The sequence below is a fragment of the Acipenser ruthenus genome, chromosome 15 (genome assembly GCF_902713425.1).
Source record: "Acipenser ruthenus chromosome 15, fAciRut3.2 maternal haplotype, whole genome shotgun sequence".
Classification (NCBI taxonomy): Eukaryota; Metazoa; Chordata; class Actinopteri; order Acipenseriformes; family Acipenseridae; genus Acipenser; species Acipenser ruthenus.
The window spans coordinates 35,634,681-35,655,688 of record NC_081203.1 but is presented as its reverse complement, the minus strand read 5'-3'; the positions used below and the strand labels follow the sequence as shown (position 1 = coordinate 35,655,688).

The following is a 21,008-nucleotide window of genomic DNA, read 5'->3' as shown; positions in this document are numbered from 1 at the left end:
CTGCACTGCCCCCCCTATGATTCTCTTTGTTGGGGTCCCCTAGGCGGTGGTACCTCTTGTTTGCTGGTGATGAAGTGTCCTTCCTGGCTCCAGATGGAGAAGGCAGTGAGCCGCTCGTTTTCTTTGGTAGTACCGTTCCATTATTCACAACGGGCCTTAGAGGCAATGTCGGCATCAGCGGTCTCGCTGTAATACACAAGAAAAAAAAAAAACAGCAATCAAGAACATGACAGTGATTCATCGCGCCGTTTCAGAATGCCAGAGTAACAAAGTAGCAACGCCGCTTCCACAGCAGAACTGATGATTTCAAATTCTGGAATCCAATGTAACAGAAAGAAGAACAATGATTTGGAATGCAAACGCTGAAGCCGTAATAAAAGGTGTAGACTGAGTGCTTCATTCTCTAAGACTGCAAAGACATGCACACTGAAGCGAATGCACCTGTGTTCACGTGGCTGCAATAGCAGAGCTTGTTTGTATTTTAATACTGATATTTTCAGTAGAACTCCGTTAAACAAACGTGTGCGACACGTGGAATTCTTACATACTTTAATTACTGTTTCTGGCCAGCTGCTGTCCATTTCATCCTCTTTCCCTATGGCAGACCCATGGGAAAGGAAAGCCCCCGCACTGATAACACTGGCTTGCCAGTTTCTACAGCAGACAGACGGTAGATCAGAAGAGGCTGCAGATTGCGGACAGTGAGGTTCAGTGATTCAGTGCATTGGGGTTCAGCACTGGCTAGACTAGCACTGTCTCTGCCTTGCCCCATGTGTTTACTGAACAGACGCCGCTGTGCTCATGCGTTCCAGTGAACATGCAGCTGCGTGCCTGGATGAACCGCAGCAGTACTGCAGGATGCACGAGTGCGGTCCCTGATCCTGGCGGGGTCCATTCGGCTGCCTTGGGATAAGCACAAGCTAACTTCTGCATAGTTAATAGATTACAAGATAAACAATACACACTCTGAATTGCAATAACCATTTTAATTGGCCCCATTGGGTTCTTATTAAGGAGGTTTTACTAGCAACAAGCCGTAGAGTGGTATAGCATACAAAATAATAGCAAGCGGTAACTTATGAAATATTAAACCCTGAGAAGTTGTGCAGTACCTAAATATGCTTATTATAAAGCCTCTCTATATATATTGCTAGGTGTTGCAATGCTGAATTCAATACATGTCTAAATTACTGCATCTGGATACCATCTGTACAAATGTAGACTTGATTAAAATCATATCATTTACACCATTCCACCAAGTGAGCCAGATAAACACTTATATATAAAAAAAAAACAAAAAAAAACATTAATATGAAAAAAAATCATCTGGAACTATATATACTAGGAGAAACCAGGACCTAGCAAAGGCTTAGCACCGTATCTGAGAGGTGAGCACAGTGCAACTAACACACTGCATCCACGAGGAATGTGCACCAAGCTGAATTCCCAATACCACACCACACCGAATGTGGAAGAGTTGTGATGGGTCCAGCGTGAGACTTAGGAGATTGGAAAGTTCAGCAAAGAGCAAGACTGTCATGCATGCAGAAAGACACATTTTAATTTGAATGTTGTATCCTTTGCACGTGACTTGCTTCCATGCAATCTTTGAAGGAAGCAGAATTGAGGAAGCCTGAGGAAATCATATGTGTTCTTTCAAAATGATATTACAAATAAGATTTACAAATGCATACATCATGCTTCTTAATGGCTTTAAAACAATCTGTGTCAATTTCACTTTACTGTGCTTTAACAGTTCAGTTAGCTATCCATGCCACAAAGTGTCACACACACAAAGACAACCGTGTCGCCATGTTACTGTGTGAGGGTTTCAAACCACAAGCTCCAAGCAACTCCCCGGGGTCGCAGCACAGCAGTCAGGGTGCTTTGTGGCTCTTACCTGGCTTGGACACATTGCCAGATCTAGCAGCCTCTGAAGGGGCTGTTTTTTTGGTGGAAGGCTGATCTATAGATCCATAGCGTTACAGGGGAGAGAAACAGAGGGAGAAGAAAGAGAACTGAGGAGGTGTAGAATGAAGAGGAAACAGACAGAACACAGAAAAAGAACTGAAGGAGGAGATGAGAAGACACTACCCTGCATTTTAATAGACTACAAGATAAACAATACACACCCTGCAACACGTTGTGGGGGCAGATACGGACTCCAATCGTAACTTTTCATTTTTATTAAAATTCAATCGGATTTTCAGAAACATGTCCTAATAGATCAGTTAGCTGGCTGGGCTTTTTATATGAGATGGCTACAATAGAGCAGAGTTGAGCCAGAGGCTAAATGACCCTGGTGGGAGCAGGACTATCTGCATTGCCAAGGAAACAAGCACAACAGAAACCTCGCAAACATGAACAGCCCTGGACAGGGGCTGGAGACGAAGGGCTCTGAGGCTCCCTACAGTATGTTACATAAGCAGGTTTGGGGGTTACCTTTGGTGGGTCCCTTCCTGTTCTGCATGGCCTGCTGTTCTTCAGAGATGTTGAGCCTCCGGACGACGTCGGCTAGTGCAGACTTCAGCAGCTGGAGCTCGTCCTCCTGCATCTGGACTCGCTGCTCCAGGGAGGCGATGCGGTCAGTCACCTCCATGCTGCTGGCAGCCGAGGCGCTGTCATCTACAGAGGAACGGAGAGAGAACCAGGGATTGCTGGTATGGATCGTCACAGGACAGGGAGCAAACAAGGAAACACAACAATCAATGGTGCCATTAGGGTTTGCCAGACATAGGCTCCCTTTGACAAAGTGCCAAGGCATGTTTCAGAAAACATTTTTGCACTACGAAAATTGATGTAGTAACCTGAACAACATTTCCCATAAGAAACATTTGTGTAAAGACTAATAGTGAAGTTTGGAATCTGCTGTAGTAGACAGTAGTTTTCACTGAACTGTAACAGCTTATCTGAAGAGTGTTTTATTTACCATGCACGACTGGAACTGTAGACGGTACACTGTACTTTCAACGGATGATGTATTTAGCTCAGCCCAATAGCTCAGATTATTCTTCCTACATGCAAAAAAAATACTTTTGGGAAATGCTGAACAGCAGGATCAAAGTGAGAATGAATGATAAATATTTAAAGGACCTGCTGTCAGTACTATTCCCTTTACACACATCGACTGAGTTTGAAACCTCCTCACTATTCTCTTTACACACGACAGACAGACTGAGTTTGAAACCTCCTCACTATTCTCTTTACACACATTACAGACACAAGAAGTGGCAGTGTTTAAATCTTCTTTCAATCCTAGGCCCCAGTGTGTTAAGGGATGGAGATTATACTCTCATTGCACAGCAGTATCACCCATTCCCCAGTGTGTTAAGGGATGGAGATTAGACTCTCATTGCACAGCAGTATCACCCATTCCCCAGTGTGTTAAGGGATGGAGATTATACTCTCATTGCACAGCAGTATCACCCATTCCCCAGTGTGTTAAGGGATGGAGATTAGACTCTCATTGCACAGCAGTATCACCCATTCCCCAGTGTGTTAAGGGATGGAGATTAGACTCTCATTGCACAGCAGTATCACCCATTCCCCAGTGTGTTAAGGGATGGAGATTAGACTCTCATTGCACAGCAGTATCACCCATTCCCCAGTGTGTTAAGGGATGGAGATTAGACTCTCATTGCACAGCAGTATCACCCATTCCCCAGTGTGTTAAGGGATGGAGATTAGACTCTCATTGCACAGCAGTATCACCCATTCCCCAGTGTGTTAAGGGATGGAGATTATACTCTCATTGCACAGCAGTATCACCCATTCCCCAGTGTGTTAAGGGATGGAGATTAGACTCTCATTGCACAGCAGTATCACCCATTCCCCAGTGTGTTAAGGGATGGAGATTAGACTCTCATTGCACAGCAGTATCACCCATTCCCCAGTGTGTTAAGGGATGGAGATTAGACTCTCATTGCACAGCAGTATCACCCATTCCCCAGTGTGTTAAGGGATGGAGATTAGACTCTCATTGCACAGCAGTATCACCCAATGCTGGTTTTACTGTGTGCTTAACTAGGAACACATGAGCTGTTCAGATGAGCCTAATCAAAACTGCAATGCAGCAAGGGCCCTGTTTTCATACCTGATGTTTCACCCAAATGAACTCCCACAAACATGAAATTAGTCATAGGAATGAGTAAGAAGCTCAGAGTTGATTCAGTGACAGAATAACGTAGGTCAGACTGTGGCTAATGGAAAGAATTTGTTTCTCAAACAACACTCGCTTTTGTAATCTAGCAGAACAAGCGAGTCAGCTGAGAGATCCCCAGGGGAGGGGGGGGAGTAACTGTTTCGGGATGAAGACTTCCAGTTTAACTAAAACAACTCCATCAGGGTTCGGTTACCCCAACCCCATCCCCCCTCTCTCAGGCAGCACGCGTCTAATACTGCGTTTCAGTTCTACAGCTCTCTTCTCTGTAATGATAAGATGCATTAATGTCACCCATGCAGTGATTAATGTCCCATCCCAGATAAGGGCCGTCTGAACAATGTCATGGAATCCCATCATCCTTGCAGATACATCTTGATAGCTCATGAGCATTTAGAAATGGAAATGAAATTGTGACACACATTCAAACAATCACGATAAACTCCCTCGTGCAGTCTGTCAGACCCTTCTTATCTGAACATCTCCCTGTTCTAGAACTCATTTTTCTTTGGTGGTCGTAATGGAGGGATTCCTCTCTGAAAAAGGAACTGAGCCGTACTGTGACTGAGAAACTAATACAATCCATATGCAGCTAGCGATCTGTATACGGTGTCTGGGGGTCTTTCTGCCTGCTTGTTGATACAGATTCACCCAGCATTGTGCATTGCGAGCTTCTTGGGATTACACCCCCGCCACTGTCAGCCCCCAGCCCAGCAGGATTAATGAGGCTGAGCAGCAGACTCTCGTCCCCTTTGTGATTTATCTTTTAACAGAGTAGAATTTTCCTGGATTCCAGACAGGGGTCTCTGGAGACAGACTGATATATCGTCTCACCTCTGCATCGCCACTACCTCAACTACATCCCAATGCATCTGCTTACAGCAAACAATAATATATTGCATTCCCAGACATCTCCTTCCCTTTTATCATAGAATAAAACAGATTCAAGAACGGGAAATAAAAACTAAAACCCCGTGCCCACACGGCTGACTCTTGATTTAGATAGCTGGGAAGCCAAAGTCAAAGGCAGTTTTGCCTAGAAATCTTTCTCAATGTCTTCACTGGGCTAGCTTCTCAGGAGCTGTTGACTCATAATCAATCATTTAAAAGTACCTTTTAGTATTGTATCACTACATAGGTTAAAGGTCTGCCTTGGCTCTGCTGTCTGTTTGCTTTTGTTATTCATGCATCTGATGCCACCACACTCCCTGCTGTTCTTCTTTGATGTTAGTGTCATGTGAATTGAGCTGTTTCCAAAACAGAGCAAAGTCTATCTTAATAAAACAACAACAACAGCAACAAAAATCTATGTTATCTTTTGCACTTTCTCTGCAGATACAAGACACATCTGCAATCAGTAATTAGCAGCAGGACTGTATTATTCAGACAAGCATCTCTTGCTGTAGTTATGATGCTGTCTTCACAAAGCCAGGCTCCGCTGACTCCAGGACTCTAGTTATGTTGCTTTTGTACTATATTAATTTAGATTCCAGTGCTATGTATCCTAGGGGCAGGTAACTGCAAGTAAGATGAAGGAATGCTTACAGCCTCCTCGTGTAATTGCATTTCACAGTCATAATATTGTGCTTCTAAAGAGACACCACACGAGGTACCAGCGATAAAGAGCAGGATACGCAATCAGCAGTGTTTTCTATTTATTTTTGCTTAAGAAACAGCTTTTAAAAAAAAAAAAAAAAATTATATTTCACACACTGCATTTATAATTCAACACCCCCCCTTCCCAGAGCACCAGGCTGTGGTATTGCTGTGCTGGTGCAGGCTTGAATATACACTGGGTTGCCTTTTGGTCATTATCAGTTCCAAGGCAAGTAACTGAACCCAGCTGCAGATAAGTGAGTGGATTACATGAGAATCTTCTTTAAGACCCAAATTGCAGAATTACAACCTCCGCGCCACTAGGTGGCACTCTGTGAGAATCAAGAAAATTGTGGCTGTATAAATTCATGTTTACTACTAGAAGCAACAACAGCGTACAGTGTAATACTACGCGATCCTTTCCCTTTCCAAGCTGAACCATCTCTCACAGACTGTACAATCAGTCTCAAAAGTGCAGAGAGATACGTTTCCTATAGGGATTACCCCCAGCCTGAGAAGATAAAAAAAACAGGCAATCCAATTTAATCCAAGTTTTCACAAAGAGGTGGAACGCCTTAAAAGAAGCTTATTAGCTAACGAAGTAGCAGATTACAGGGAGTTTTAGGTTGAGGTTAGCTTCTGGTTGAAACTATTTAAACACTATAAATAGAAGCAGATGCACATCACGCACTCGTGCATGCCCACGTTTGCAAACGCATTTCAAACACATGGAGCAGCACGACACACTGCCTCCCTATCTGCTGTGTGCTTGCAGTACCCCTTATACAAGCCTACCACACGCACTGCCTCCCTATCTGCTGTGTGCTTGCAGTACCCCTTATACAAGCCTCCCACTGTCAATTTGCACAGTGATTTAGGATTTTCCTCCATGCTTTTCCCATGGTTATACTATGCATTTACCATAATGTACTATGGTTTCTGCAATGCTTACCTGTTTTACCATGCTTTCACTATGCTTTATTACACTGTGCTTTGCTTTTACTATGGGACACTTTCATAAGAGACTGCACGGATCCATAATTGAATAATGAGACTTAATGCACAGTATACATTTGTTAGTCCTTGTTTCGGGTCAGCAGTGTCCATCTAAAGCAATAGCGTGCTTACAAGCATGTTTGTGAGCATGCTGTTTCATTACTTAACCAGGTCTCCTGTGGGGATTGCAGCCTCTTTTAAAAACACGCTGGCTGCTGGGGTTAGTGGAGGAAAGCACTGGATTGCTTTGTTTAGCAGTCTGGGCATGCATGCAGTCAAACAGGAAAGCATGTATGTGCACCAAAACCAAAAGAGTGAAATGCATTTGGAAACACCATACAGTATTCCAGCAGTGTGCTGTGATGAGGAGCATGCCATGACATCTGTCAACAAGTAGCTGTTTGTATATAAAACGTGCATGCCATGCTCTGGAAGCCATACTTGAACTGCAGACCTGGCTGGGGCAGGGGGATTAGCTTGCATAGGAAACCGTCTTGCACCTCTCAAACCTGTTTCTAACCTGGGCCAGGGGACAGAGTGAATTGAGATGAGCTGGCTGAGCGCTAGTCATGAGTGGATATCAAAGCATGTTATAAAAGAAACTCACTGCTGCGGGTATTGCACCCTTTCACAGCTGCAAGTGGAGCGTCACGGAGCGCACAATGGGAGCCACATTTAGTGTTCCGCGGTCACTGCACCTTTGAGAAGCGTCAGTGCATGAGAAGCACTATATAAATGTAACACTGTTGTCTGAGGACTGATCCCACAACTACTGCCAGCAGGGCGAACCCACAGAAAGTCAGCAGGGAAGCGCTGCCGGGCTCCAAGGCTGCTTGGTGGCACAGGAATAGAGAGCAATGTGATTCAAACAGAGCTGCTGCTCTTTATCATCAAAGCCTGGCGAGAACCCCTTTCATCGCAGCGGCTATCTTAAAGCTTTGGCTTTGCGGAGGGATTACAGTCGGGGTCTTTTAAAGTGTAGGTAGGAGATAAAGCTAAACAGAAATGGAGTTGAAAAGGGTATTGTTGTGGAAACCTGGCAGACGTTCCTGTATGTGCAGATCCAAATGCATTATTATTATTATTATTATTTTTTCTATTTTTTTGTAACTTATGTTTTAGGTGCTTCACTGCTGGGAGTGGATAGAGGAGTCACATGGTTCAAACATGCTAAACCCCAGCCTCATGTACTGTGAACGCTTCATATAACACTAGTTTAGCAATTTCAAACCTTTTATTTATTTAATGGGAAAGCTCCATTCATGTGGAAACCAAGTCCATTAAAAGAAAACCTCAGGGAAAAATGAACTGCAGGCAGAAAAACACAGAGCTCAAACCTACAGCGCAACTCCTTTTAAAAGTTTGCCCTGGTATCTTTGCACAGTAATTTGGTAGTTTAATATGCTTTCCTCATGCAGATACATTTAACCATGCTTACCTGTACTTTTCCATGCTTTCACTATGGTTTGCTACACTTTGCTGTTCTTTTACCACAGTAAATGAAAACGCCATTTGATTAAGACCAATTTTAAATACAAAAAAGAAGATAATTGAAAGAGGCAAGCTGCTACTGGATATCCCTACTGTGAAGAAGCTTGTGATAATGGGGTATGATCCCAAAGGGAAGATGCACTTCATTCGTTTTCGCTCTGAAAATCTTGCAATCCACAGATGGAAATGCTGGTCACACTGGGGCTCGGTTTGAGCCACTGCAGGACGTCCTGTGAGCTGAGCCGCACTTCATTGGTAAGCTCGGTGTGGAGCAGCTTGGACTGCTGGGCAGCAGGAGCCCTACCTGGTTAGACGTCTGCGCCGTCATCGAAATCACTCGACGCTAACATGCAAATGAGGCCACATCCCCAAAGTGTAACACCGATGGTAAAGGACCGGGCAAGCATGTCACCAAAATCACATTACAGAGCAGACGCGCTTTGCCCTAATGTTAGAGGCTTGCTCCATCATCAAAGTCATACATTTCCATCTCTGCAGCATGCAGTACAGTTCAACAGACACTTGCCACATGATGCAAAATACAATGACTGCAAACTGAATAAACACATTACCAGTAAATGCAGAACAGTGAGATAAACGAGGCGTACTGTAACAGCTATGCTCACCCCATTCAAAAATTCAAAACAACCACACAGCAGCAAACAGCTAGTTATGCAACATATTTCTTTTTTGAGAACGCATGAATTACTTGATTGAAGCAACTTTTTATACTGATTGACATTCTTTCTTTCTTTCTTTCTTTTCTGGAAAAGATTTCGAGCCAAGATCTTGAACAGATGCTGTCACTGTTTTGGCTTCTGCACAAACAACAAAGAAATAGTATTTTTCTCATTTTCCAGCTCGATTTTGTATTGATTAAATGAAATAAACGGCTGTTTGAAAAACACACATTTGAACTATTCTTGTTCAGCACAGCACTTCTTTATGCTCTCCCTGCCTGCCTGGCTGTTGACACACAAACACAGCATTGTATGGAAGTAAAGCCAGATTGCAATGGAAGGATGTGTATTTTCAGATGGTACTGTAAGAACAGTTCAGGGAATATGCACCGCAGTACCTTGTACCCTCCTCGCTCCTGTCAGATTAACATATTACCAGCAAAATCCACTCATTCTGATCCAAGCACATGCGCTGATCAATAGCTGCTGTGAGTGTTCTTGGGTCTTATGGCAGGATGGCAAGCCATGGGCTACTTGACTGATTCGTGTCCAGTGTGGTCTTTTACAGCCTACAGGGTGAGAGTCGGAGCTGAGGCACGCTCATTATTGTTAGAGCTTGACGGACCCCGAGCACACATTGCCCGGTAACAGATTTTGCAATGCATTAGAAAATAAAAAGGTTGTTCACAGTAACTTTGCATGGTCATTTTCCCATGGCTATGCTATGCAATTACCATACTTTGCCTTTAAATATATTCCGCAAACCTTACAACACGCAGATGGAAATGCATATCACATTGCAGCTCAGTTTGAGCCAATGCACGTACACTACAGTATTTGCTTTACCACACTGTACCTCTCTGGGATATACAATGCTTGCCTATGCTTCACAGTGCTTTCACTGTGCTTTATTGCATTTGGCTATGTTTTTACTATGGTGAACTTTTTTAAGGGTGTGCACACTTCTTGTGCAGTTGTACGTATCGGGCACCTGAGCAGTTCAAAGTGTACAAGCAAACCACGTAACAGAGCTGCCGGGCTCATTAGAGTCTGCTTAGACAGCCCATAACAGTGTTCTGTACCATATGCGTTGCTGAACTGACTCTATATTGACCTATGAAGGACAATATCACACGGGGATTCTAAAACGTTCAAATGAAAACAAAGAGAAAGACGCAGCCCACACCAGAGCTCCAGGGGCTGGCCGCGGTTCTGCCTTCGCAAGGTTTTAGGAAGATAACAGAAAATGTAATATATCCTCATAAAAGCTCCGGCGACACAAACTGTATTTTTTCTTTCCCTGCCTCAGCACCTTCTGAAGACATACGGGTGCAAGTGATTTCCTTTTACCTTTCACCTCATATAAATGACATGCCTCTGAAAACTGAACCAAATAATGACATCCTGGTCTCTCTACTGTGGGGTATTGTGGTCTGTAAAAACCATGCTGACAACATGCTGCCATGTTGCTAGGAAACCGGTAAGGTAAGGGTTTGAATTATACAACAGATAAAGATAAAGGGGCTTGGCTGTAAGAATATAAACCGGCAGTGATGTCCGGGAGCCTTTCCAACAAGACTGCAAGGGGGTTTCCTTAACTACTGTTTCGTAATGCCCAGACTCTGTGCCACCACCACATTTCAAATAAGTGATGATGCACATACAGCAGATTCTGGATACTCTCAGAAGATATGCTTTGAAAATCCCTGCTCTGATGTCTCTCAGTAGTACTCGACCAGGATCTTTTCTCAGAACCAACCCCCCTTACACGCATACCTCTGTTCTTGTCAGACTGTAAACAATCCACTCCAGTCTGTCCACATACTCATTCCAGTCATCATCACAGATCAATCGTGATTCATTACATCAGAATGCAAACCTGCCTGGCTGCTACCAGAGAGGCATATCCTCCAGCACATCTTCACAGGGAGAAGAACAACACGATGACGACACAGCGGGGAATATTATTCACAAAGCTGCTTATTCTAGAATGTCATTAGCGTCGTTTGCATTCTCAAAGGAGAACACCCCCACTGGTGTGCACACTAACCATTGTGGTGTTCATGGTCGGCACTAAGGGTGTGCAGAATTGTGGGTCAAAGGTTAATCAGAAGCGATTCTGCCCATCATTAAATGCACCCAAGTTGCTTTATCTGCAAAACCACCCCACCTGAACCCGATACAGCACCATGGAGCATCTGCACTACCACCCCACCTGAACCCGATACAGCACCATGAAGCATCTGCACTACCACCCCACCTGAACCCGATACAGCACCATGGAGCATCTGCACTACCATCCCACCTGAACCCGATACAGCACCATGGAGCATCTGCACTACCACCCCACCTGAACCCGATACAGCACCATGGAGCATCTGCACTACCATCCCACCTGAACCCGATACAGCACCATGAAGCATCTGCACTACCATCCCACCTGAACCCGATACAGCACCATGGAGCATCTGCACTACCATCCCACCTGAACCCGATACAGCACCATGGAGCATCTGCACTACCATCCCCTCAACCTGATACAGCATCACGGAGCATCTGCACTACCATCCCACCTGAACCCGATACAGCACTATGGAGCATCTGCACTACCACCCCACCTGAACCCGATACATCACCATGGAGCATCTGCACTACCACCCCACCTGAACCCGATACAGCACCATGGAGCATCTGCACTACCACCCCACCTGAACCCGATACAGCACCATGGATCATCTGCACTACCACCCCACCTGAACCCGATACAGCACCATGGAGCATCTGCACTACCATCCCACCTGAACCCGATACAGCAGTGATTCTACATGTTTAATACTGTGCTTCTCTTGTGCACCGCTGGTGATTCTACATGTTTAATACTGTGCTTCTCTTGTGCACCGCTGGTGAATTCTACATGTTTAATACTGTGCTTCTCTTGTGCACCGCTGGTGAATTCTACATGTTTAATACTGTGCTTCTCTTGTGCACCGCTGGTGATTCTACATGTTTAATACTGTGCTTCTCTTGTGCACCGCTGGTGAATTCTACATGTTTAATACTGTGCTTCTCTTGTGCACCGCTGGTGATTCTACATGTTTAATACTGTGCTTCTCTTGTGCACCGCTGGTGAATTCTACATGTTTAATACTGTGCTTCTCTTGTGCACCACTGGTGAATTCTACATGTTTAATACTGTGCTTCTCTTGTGCACCGCTGGTGAATTCTACATGTTTAATACTGTGCTTCTCTTGTGCACCGCTGGTGAATTCTACATGTTTAATACTGTGCTTCTCTTGTGCACCGCTGGTGAATTCTACATGTTTAATACTGTGCTTCTCTTGTGCACCGCTGGTGAATTCTACATGTTTAATACTGTGCTTCTCTTGTGCACTGCTGGGCTCAGCTTACATTAGGCTTAGTCAGGATATGTGCCGCTGCTGTTGCTGTTGAATAGTGGGAGATGTCTGTGGCAGGCCACAGGTTTGGTCAGTCTTACACATACACATTCAGAATGCCTGCTCCATGTTTAATTCCTGTCCTGACGGAACACATTTGCTACTGTCTCTGCTTCACGACCGTAATGAGTCCTTTTCTTCTCCTGCAACCAGAATGCTAAACTAAAAGCTAATTCCACCGACTCCATAGTAACAGGTTCCTTGAAGCCAGCCAGGCTTTGAAGCATCGCCACTGTGCTCTCTGGTAATTAGACTGAAAAACTAGAGCATGTCTGTATAATGATTCGGTTCAGCCAGCGCCCAGCACAGCCCTTTCTGTCACGTCTGTATAATGATTCGGTTCAGCCAGCGCCCAGCACAGCCCTTTCTGTCCTGTCTGTATAATGATTCGGTTCAGCCAGCGCTGAGCACAGCCCTTTCTGTCACGTCTGTATAATGATTCGGTTCAGCCAGCGCTGAGCACAGCCCTTTCTGTCACGTCTGTATAATGATTCGGTTCAGCCAGAGCCGCGCACAGCCCTTTCTGTCACGTCTGTATAATGATTCGGTTCAACCAGAGCCGAGCACAGCCCTTTCTGTCACGTCTGTATAATGATTCGGTTCAGCCAGAGCCGAGCACAGCCCTTTCTGTCACATCTGTATAATGATTCGGTTCATCCTGCACCGAGCACAGCCCTTCATGTCTCTTGTACTGACCTTCGCTGGGACTGGCCTGTGCTAATCTGCCCTCGAGCACTGGCTTCTAACTATTTAGTCTCGTTTATTAAAGCTTACACTCGCAGTCCCTTATAAACGTTTACCACAGCAGAAGCACAGGTAAGCATTGCGAAGCACAGAGAGGCACGGACCAACCATAATACACTATGGTAAATGCATAGTTTAACCATGGGAACATCGTGGGGAAAACTGCCAAATTACCGTGTGTGGTGAACTTTTAGAAGGGGTAATGCAGAACCACTGTGTGTGAAATCTTTTTTTTTCCTGCCCGTTGTTCATTCAGGTAAAGCATTCTTTGGCTACAGGAGCTGCCCAAACGTACCCTACAGTCATGTCCTGCTGCCTGTTATCAAAGGGATTATTCAATTGAATCAGCCGCATCCTGTTGACCTGCACGTTCCCTGGTGCGTCTGCCTATCCTCCTCCAACGCAATCTAATACTGAGCCAAACAGCGGGAGATCTGAACACCTCCATCCTAAAACTACAGAGTTACACAGCGGCTCATTCCTGCGTCTGATTCGAGCATTAAAATAGACCTCATTTTAAACAGCGAGAACATTTATTGTATTTGTTTTGTTCTTCCCATATAATGGAGGTGCTGAATGGCAAGGAAGCAGCCCCTCTTATTCGGAGCAGTGCTGAACATAGGCTCAGCTCTTAGCAGACGTGAGTCATTTCTTAGCAGGTATGAGCCAGGCAATGCTAAAATGTCAACGAAAATTGTGTTTTCAGCAAGGATAATCTATTTGTCCAATTATTAAAAAATTGGGGGAAACTGTTAGAATTGGCCTGGACTGTAGTAACACAGGATTGGGCAAAGCCAATACCAGATGGCTTGATTAATAACCTCCAACACGGACAGCTAAGTCTTTGAAAATATTGAAACGGTTCATTCATTTGACTTACAGGTGGAACGTCCTGTGTGTTGTACGATTACTCTCTGCTTATAAAGCTCTTGGCCTCAATCAAAGCGCAGTGCTCAGTGTTACTGTAAATTGCATTAGCAATTTCCTCTGCTCGTAGTTTAAATTACTCTTTAATTGGTCAAGAAAAGGGGTAAATGGTTATTTGTAAGCTAACTCTGTTTTGCATGACTCTGTTTTCCACATACCACGATTAAGTCTGGAACGAGTCGCAGCCTTGTGAAAGCTGTGGTGCTAATTGAGCCCCAACTCCATTTGTTACTGTTTTTTTAAAAGCACACACGAGTAAAAGCCCATACAGCATCAATGTCATGATTATAATACTGCAGCGAATTCCAGCTGCTGTCTGTAGAGAGGAGTTGGGATGGGAGCTCTGTTCCTTCAGGCTGTGGGTGCTGAAAATAGCATGTTCTGTGGGTTAGGCAGCGTCAACTCAAGGATCTTCCTTCCTTACACTGCAGTGAGCCGGAGTTACACAAGCTTTCCTCATTCTCAGCACTTTCCCTTTGCCTGACCCGGCTGTTCACAATTTAAAAAACAATTGTTAGCAAACCCCAGAGTAAGGACTGACAGTCTGACTTGTTCTTCTTATGATTATGTGTTAAGGTTGATCCTGCAGCCTGTGTGGCTGCTAAGTGTGTAACCCCTTTTAAAAGTTTCCCGCAGTAAAAGCATACAAAAGTGTATTAAAGCACAGTGAAAGCATGGTAATGCATAGGGAAGCATTGCAAAGAACAGTGAAGCATATTAACGAACACGGCAAACCAGAGTACACTATGGTAAATGCACAGTACGTTATAACCATGGGAAACGCATGGGAAGACTGTAAAAAAATACCATGGTAAACGTTTATAAGGGACTATGTTAATCTGAGACACATTTGCTGTTATATCAGCACACACCACCCCTTCCTAGATGGCACCCCAGCCCAGGAGCTCAGTGCCAGGCAGGCACACGTTGGCAAGCTGCTCCCAGGTGGCACACACTAAGCTGCTTTTATTTTGGTCTCCGATGTCAAGGTGTGTCCCCGGAGAGTCTGAGATGCTCTCTTCAGTCACGAGGTCAGGACCCTAGGACACTGCTGATCTTTCTGTACAAACTGATTGGCCTTGCTGCTGGAGTGCTCGCGATGACCACTCTAAAGAGGGGTTCAGCATCCTAGTGAAGAAGCCCCCGCAGTCCACTGGCCCTCCTGCCCTTACTGACATCCACCTGAGAGTCTGGAAAACGACTGCCAGGGCTGGTAAAGCACTTCATATAGCTCTTGTGCATTGAGCAAGGTTCGCTTGCAACATATTGTATTGATTTCTGGGGGTGGGGCCGGGGGTTTGAAAGCCAATGAAAATAGAAATTTAGAAGAAAAAAAAAATGTGCTCTAGAAGAAATAGTAATAAATAACTTCTGCCATGGAGGAGGGAAAAAAAAATAACCTCTATCAGCATTGAAACAAAAGAGATTAACAGCAGCAGTGTGGCTCAGAAATGAATACTGATGCCTTGTCCCATCAATCTTATCCTCCTGGTAGACTGCTCGACTGGCGCTCCCGAGCGCTCTGAGAATCCGAGCTGCTTTTAATTGGTAAAAACAACAGCTCTTTGATGCAAGATATTCCAGTTCCTCTTCGCAATTCAGAATGCTTTTAAAGCTCACTGTGCCTAAACATATTAGTGAAGATCGGATTCAGTAAAGTGCTTTTTTTTTTTTTTTTTTTGTTACATGCCGCTGATGAGAGTCACTATATTGTGGTCATTGTCAGGTCACTGCTACCTTCTCTTGCAGTCCCACCTCTTCTAAACTACCACAAGGTCTAGATTGTAGAGAGGCGTGAGATTAGGACTGGGCAGCCCTCGAATGAAGGTTAGGCTCATTGAAGCACTTGCCTTGTAGCTGGTACAGCGGTGCCACCACCAGAAGGGCTTTGGTTTAGCATAGACATGAGTAGAGTGTTAATCCTTACCTCTCCAACAACCCCAGCAAACAACTGGAGCAGGGAGGGGCTCTGGCACAAGCTTACACGCCTCCAGGGATCTGTGCAGTCAGAGTCCAGCGCTTCAGCAGGCATTTCACACTTCAGCAAACTGAGTATAGTAATCAATAACTGTTTTGCTTAGATAATCAATAAATATTATTGCTATGTATCAATTATGAATCCATCCTTTAAACCTCTAAAAAGATTTATTCGTGCCTACCCCATATGAAAAAATGCGTACGGCAGGTTCATTCATATACAGTAACCTGAGGCGTCTGCTGTATTTGCACTGCAGAGGCACATAGAGCACTTACACTGCATCATTATCAATAGAACTGTCACAATACAAGTGGCGTGTATTGGAATCTTTCCAGGCTTGCATGCTGGTTTGTCCCAGCACACAGATATATCGCATGTCCTCATGTTACTGAACTGATACTGGGTGTCACTCTAGGGAAACACGCTTCTCCACTCCAAGCTTAGTATCTACACCCCCGGCATGGGAACATGTAGGTTCAACAGACACCCTCTCCTAGCTAGGCCAAAGAATATTCCTTTAATAAGCGCTGGTGGAAATCTCTCAAATAGATTCAGCGTAACCGCATTCACAATGTATCAGTAGATGCTTGATAGCTACGAGGGATTTCCGTAGTTCTCCCATGCTGTTCCTGTGGTTACACCATGCATGTACCAGACTTTACCCTGGTGTGCCATGTTTATTAAAATGTTTCATCATACCTTGCTATTCTTTACAGTGCTTATCTATGCTTTCACTGTGCTTTATTACACTTGGCTATGCTTTAACTATGGGAAGCTTGACTGGGGAAGTAGGATAACAGAACTTCCTGAAGCTGTCCACACACTGTGACACATCACACCCAGGACAGAGATCCATACTACACATCACACCCAGGACAGAGATCCATACTACACATCACACCCAGGACAGAGATCCGTACTACACATCACACCCAGGACAGGAATCCAAACTACACATCACACCCAGGACAGAGATCCATACTACACATCACACCCAGGACAGAGATCCATACTACACATCACACCCAGGACAGAGATCCATACTACACATCACACCCAGGACAGGGATCCATACTACACATCACACCCAGGACAGGGATCCATACTACACATCACACCCAGGACAGAGATCCATACTACACATCACACCCAGGACAGGGATCCATACTACACATCACACCCAGGACAGGGATCCATACTACACATCACACCCAGGACAGAGATCCGTACTACACATCACACCCAGGACAGAGATCCATACTACACATCACACCCAGGACAGGGATCCATACTACACATCACACCCAGGACAGAGATCCATACTACACATCACACCCAGGACAGAGATCCATACTACACATCACACCCAGGACAGGGATCCATACTACACATCACACCCAGGACAGAGATCCATACTACACATCACACCCAGGACAGGGATCCATACTACACATCACACCCAGGACAGAGATCCATACTACACATCACACCCAGGACAGAGATCCGTACTACACATCACACCCAGGACAGAGATCCATACTACACATCACACCCAGGACAGGGATCCAAACTACACATCACACCCAGGACAGAGATCCATACTACACATCACACCCAGGACAGAGATCCATACTACACATCACACCCAGGACAGAGATCCATACTACACATCACACCCAGGACAGGGATCCAAACTACACATCACACCCAGGACAGAGATCCATACTACACATCACACCCAGGACAGGGATCCATACTACATTCAGAACCACCACAATGCATCCCAAACACACATGAGTGCACTTCCTTTGTTTCTCTGCAGTGAAACTATTTCTGAAATGCTCTTCAAACAAACCCATCCTCAATGCATGCCAGCTCTCATGCTTCATGAGATTGTGAAGACGATAACATCAAAAACAAACACAGCTCCGGGACTATTTTTGGTAAAGCACTTCTAAAAAAAAACACCTTTTTATAAAAACCAAAATCCTGAAAAAAAATGACCCAAACAAATGACAGTCTTTTTTTGGAATTATCTTTAGAGAAAGGGGCATTACATACAGGTAAAAAAAAAAACTTGAACACCCAAACAACAGACAGCCCCTAATTAAAACACTGACAGCAGGAAACAATGTTGCTAATTTATCAAGGTTCCATTGCTACATTTGAATCACTCCCAGTAGACCAAAGAGACTACATTAAAATGTTTTTTTGTCACACAGCATCACAGCCCAACCTGTTTTGTTGCCACAGATCAATCTGGACACAGATGTTATGAAATGAGCAGTTTTCAAGTGTTCAGTTTTGCATTGCACCAGCTGCCCCAGGGCGCACATCACTGCCACAGGAAAGTTTTGAAAGCCTCCAGAACCCAAGAAGAAAGTACAGGAAGCCCTGGAAGCCTGTCTCTTTCACGTGGCAACACCGAGGATAAAACTATTTCTGTTTGAGCAAGAATCACACAGACAGCTTTCATACTTTTTTTTCAGTAATAAATGCAGAAAGTCTTTACCGTTGCAGAACTGGAGCAGCGAGGATGTGTCATAGAGGCTGCTATAGCTGGAAACCACGTCCTCCATTCTGGTCCTACTCTCTCACTCCTGCTCTCTCAATCCCTCCCTCTCCCTCTCCCTCTCTCTCGCTCAATCCCTCCTTCTCCCTCTCTCTCTCTCTCAATCCCTCCCTCTCGCTTTCTCTCAATCCCTCCCTCTCCCTCTCTCTCTCTCAATCCCTCCCTCTCTCTCTCTCCCTCCCTCTCTCTCTCTCAATCCCTCCCTCTCTCTCTCTCTCTCTCAATCCCTCCCTCTTCCTCTCTCTCTCTCTCACTCTCCCTCCCTCTCTCTCTCCCTCTCTCTCTCCAATATCTCCGTTACTTTAGTTTGCCTGCCACAAGAGCTCTTCCTCCATACACCATCCAGTTTTCTTGGGTCGGCCAGCCAGTGTCAGTTACCATGGCAACCCATTCGCTTTGATAATGTCATGTGAACACAGCCTTCTTTCTGAATGAGCTGGCGTTAGTGCTGGTGGTGGTGGGGAGGGGGTTTAAGAAGTCCTTGCTTCATTTCGGTTTGCCCCCCACCCCTTGACTCTGTCTTTCTGTTTCTGCTGTCGTGTTACGACACAAACAGTCAGATTTTTTTTTTTTTTTTTTACGAGCTTGAAGTGCAAAGAGGACTTTCTGTGGGTGTGTGTGACTGATACACTGTGAAGAGCTGCCAAACTGCATTCTCCAATTCCTGCCTGACAGTAATCTTAGACCAGTAGAAAATCAGGGCTGGATTCCTTTCAAAATACAGCCACTCAGCCGGAGACCAATGAGCAAACACCAGCCTACCACCTGATGTGGAGGAATGGGGGTGGGGGGGGGGGGGGTTGGAATGGGCCAGCTAAGCCAAGCGTAAAATTGCATTGAGTCTGGGATAGGGAGGAAGTGAGAGGAACGGGGACTCTAGAGGGATATTTCTCTCTCTGTCCCTCTCTCCTCTATCATTCAGACTAGTATGTAGGCAGGATAATTTAGCAGCAGTCTGTGTGTGGCTGTCACAGGAGCCGGCAGCCCCAGCAAAGTGAAAGATGATGCAGGCAGAGAGGCAGAGAGGCAGGCAGACAGGCAGGCAGAGAGGCAGAGAGACAGAGAGGCAGGCAGAGAGGCAGAGAGGCAGAGAGGCAGGCAGGCAATGAGCCATATGGAAAGAATACCCCACCGCTCGGGGGCAGGCATGATCACAAGAAGGGGATTTAGTTTGGGGCTGCAGCTAAAACCTACGGGAGGCTGCTCTGCTTTTCATATAATTAATGCAACAGCTTTCAGCAGCTTACCAGAACTGGAGAGAGAGAGAGAGAGAGAGAGAGAGAGAGAGAGAGAGAGAGAGAGAGAGAGAGAGAGAGAGAGAGAGAGAGGGGGGAGACAAGGAGAGAGAGAGAGGGGGAGAGAGAGACAGAGAGGTGAGAGAGAGGGGGGAGAGAGAGAGAGAGCGAGACAGAGAGAAGAGAGAGAGAGAAAGAGACTTTTATTTTAAAACAGTCCCAGCTCTGTATATCAGCCAGCAACACTAAAGATAATTTTCCAGTTACAGAACAGTTTTTTCTTTCATTTTTTGGGTATTTATTTCATTTTTAATAGTAGAATAAAAATGTTCAATTGTTTTTTTATTTTGTTTTTGGGTAACAACGCATTTATAGAAAGCATGTGTTTTTTATTGTAATATGTTTTGAATGCAGCCGAGGAGTGTCGGTACACGAGAAACACAGCCTCCAGTTCTGGCAGAACATCTTGTGCTTCAATTATTCATGGGTCACAGTGCGGATGGAAATATGCATTATGTTAACTGCATGGCCAGCATTTACTTTTTCTGTGCAGAAAAAAATGAAAAAGAAAGAAAGATAGCGCTTGAAGAGATAGAGACATAATCGTGCTTGTTTCTGACACGTCCCGCTGTCTCTGCGCTCTGATTTCACCTCTTTGGAAAGCTACACGCAGACCTGCTCCAGCAAGACCATCTCATTCATTCAGTAATTCAGGTCCTTTCTGCTTCTCTCGGAGAGCAAGCCTGGGGGCATCTCAGTATGGAATCACTTCATAGACTGAGTAAACCCATAGCCAACGACCGTGGTTAATCCTCATCACTTATTTATACTGCGGGCTTTGTTATTACTGTATGCTGTACAGTATGTCTAGCCCTGTGGAGAGGACTCCTAGCTCACCTGCCTTGGTTTTGCTGTTGCAGTGCTGGTTACAGTGAGTTTGATACAGGCAGTTTAACAAGGGGTACCCTGTTGACCTCAGGGGTTTGCGTGCGGTCTGACTGTCCGATCATGGATTGCTAATTAAGCTGGCCACATGTATAAAAGCACCAGGCTCAGTCTGAAAGGTAGTGGAGACAGGACTCCTGGAGAACGGACAGAGGTCTGTGGCTGTATGCAGTGCTGCTGCCAGGTGCTCATTTCTTTCCAGAAAGACCTGCAGAAAGGTGTCTCTTGTT

General features: G+C 45.1%; 1 protein-coding gene across 7 annotated transcripts in view; it reads right to left on the bottom strand.

Annotated features, from left to right (window-relative positions):
* LOC117422295 (echinoderm microtubule-associated protein-like 1) overlaps positions 1-21,008 on the bottom strand; it is a 55,711-nt gene that overhangs the window by 24,328 nt on the left and 10,375 nt on the right. For 4 of the 7 annotated variants that reach the window (XM_058988104.1, XM_058988098.1, XM_058988100.1 and 1 more), the window contains exons 2-4: positions 2,443-2,625; positions 1,901-1,966; positions 54-186 (exon numbers count right to left, since the gene is read on the bottom strand). In XM_058988104.1, the coding sequence (XP_058844087.1) occupies positions 54-186; positions 1,901-1,966; positions 2,443-2,625 (382 nt within the window). Of the gene's footprint in view, positions 1-53; positions 187-1,900; positions 1,967-2,442; positions 2,626-18,538; positions 18,694-21,008 lie in introns of those variants that run through there. The other 3 variants (XM_058988105.1, XM_058988103.1, XM_058988101.1) reach the window with 2 other exon arrangements.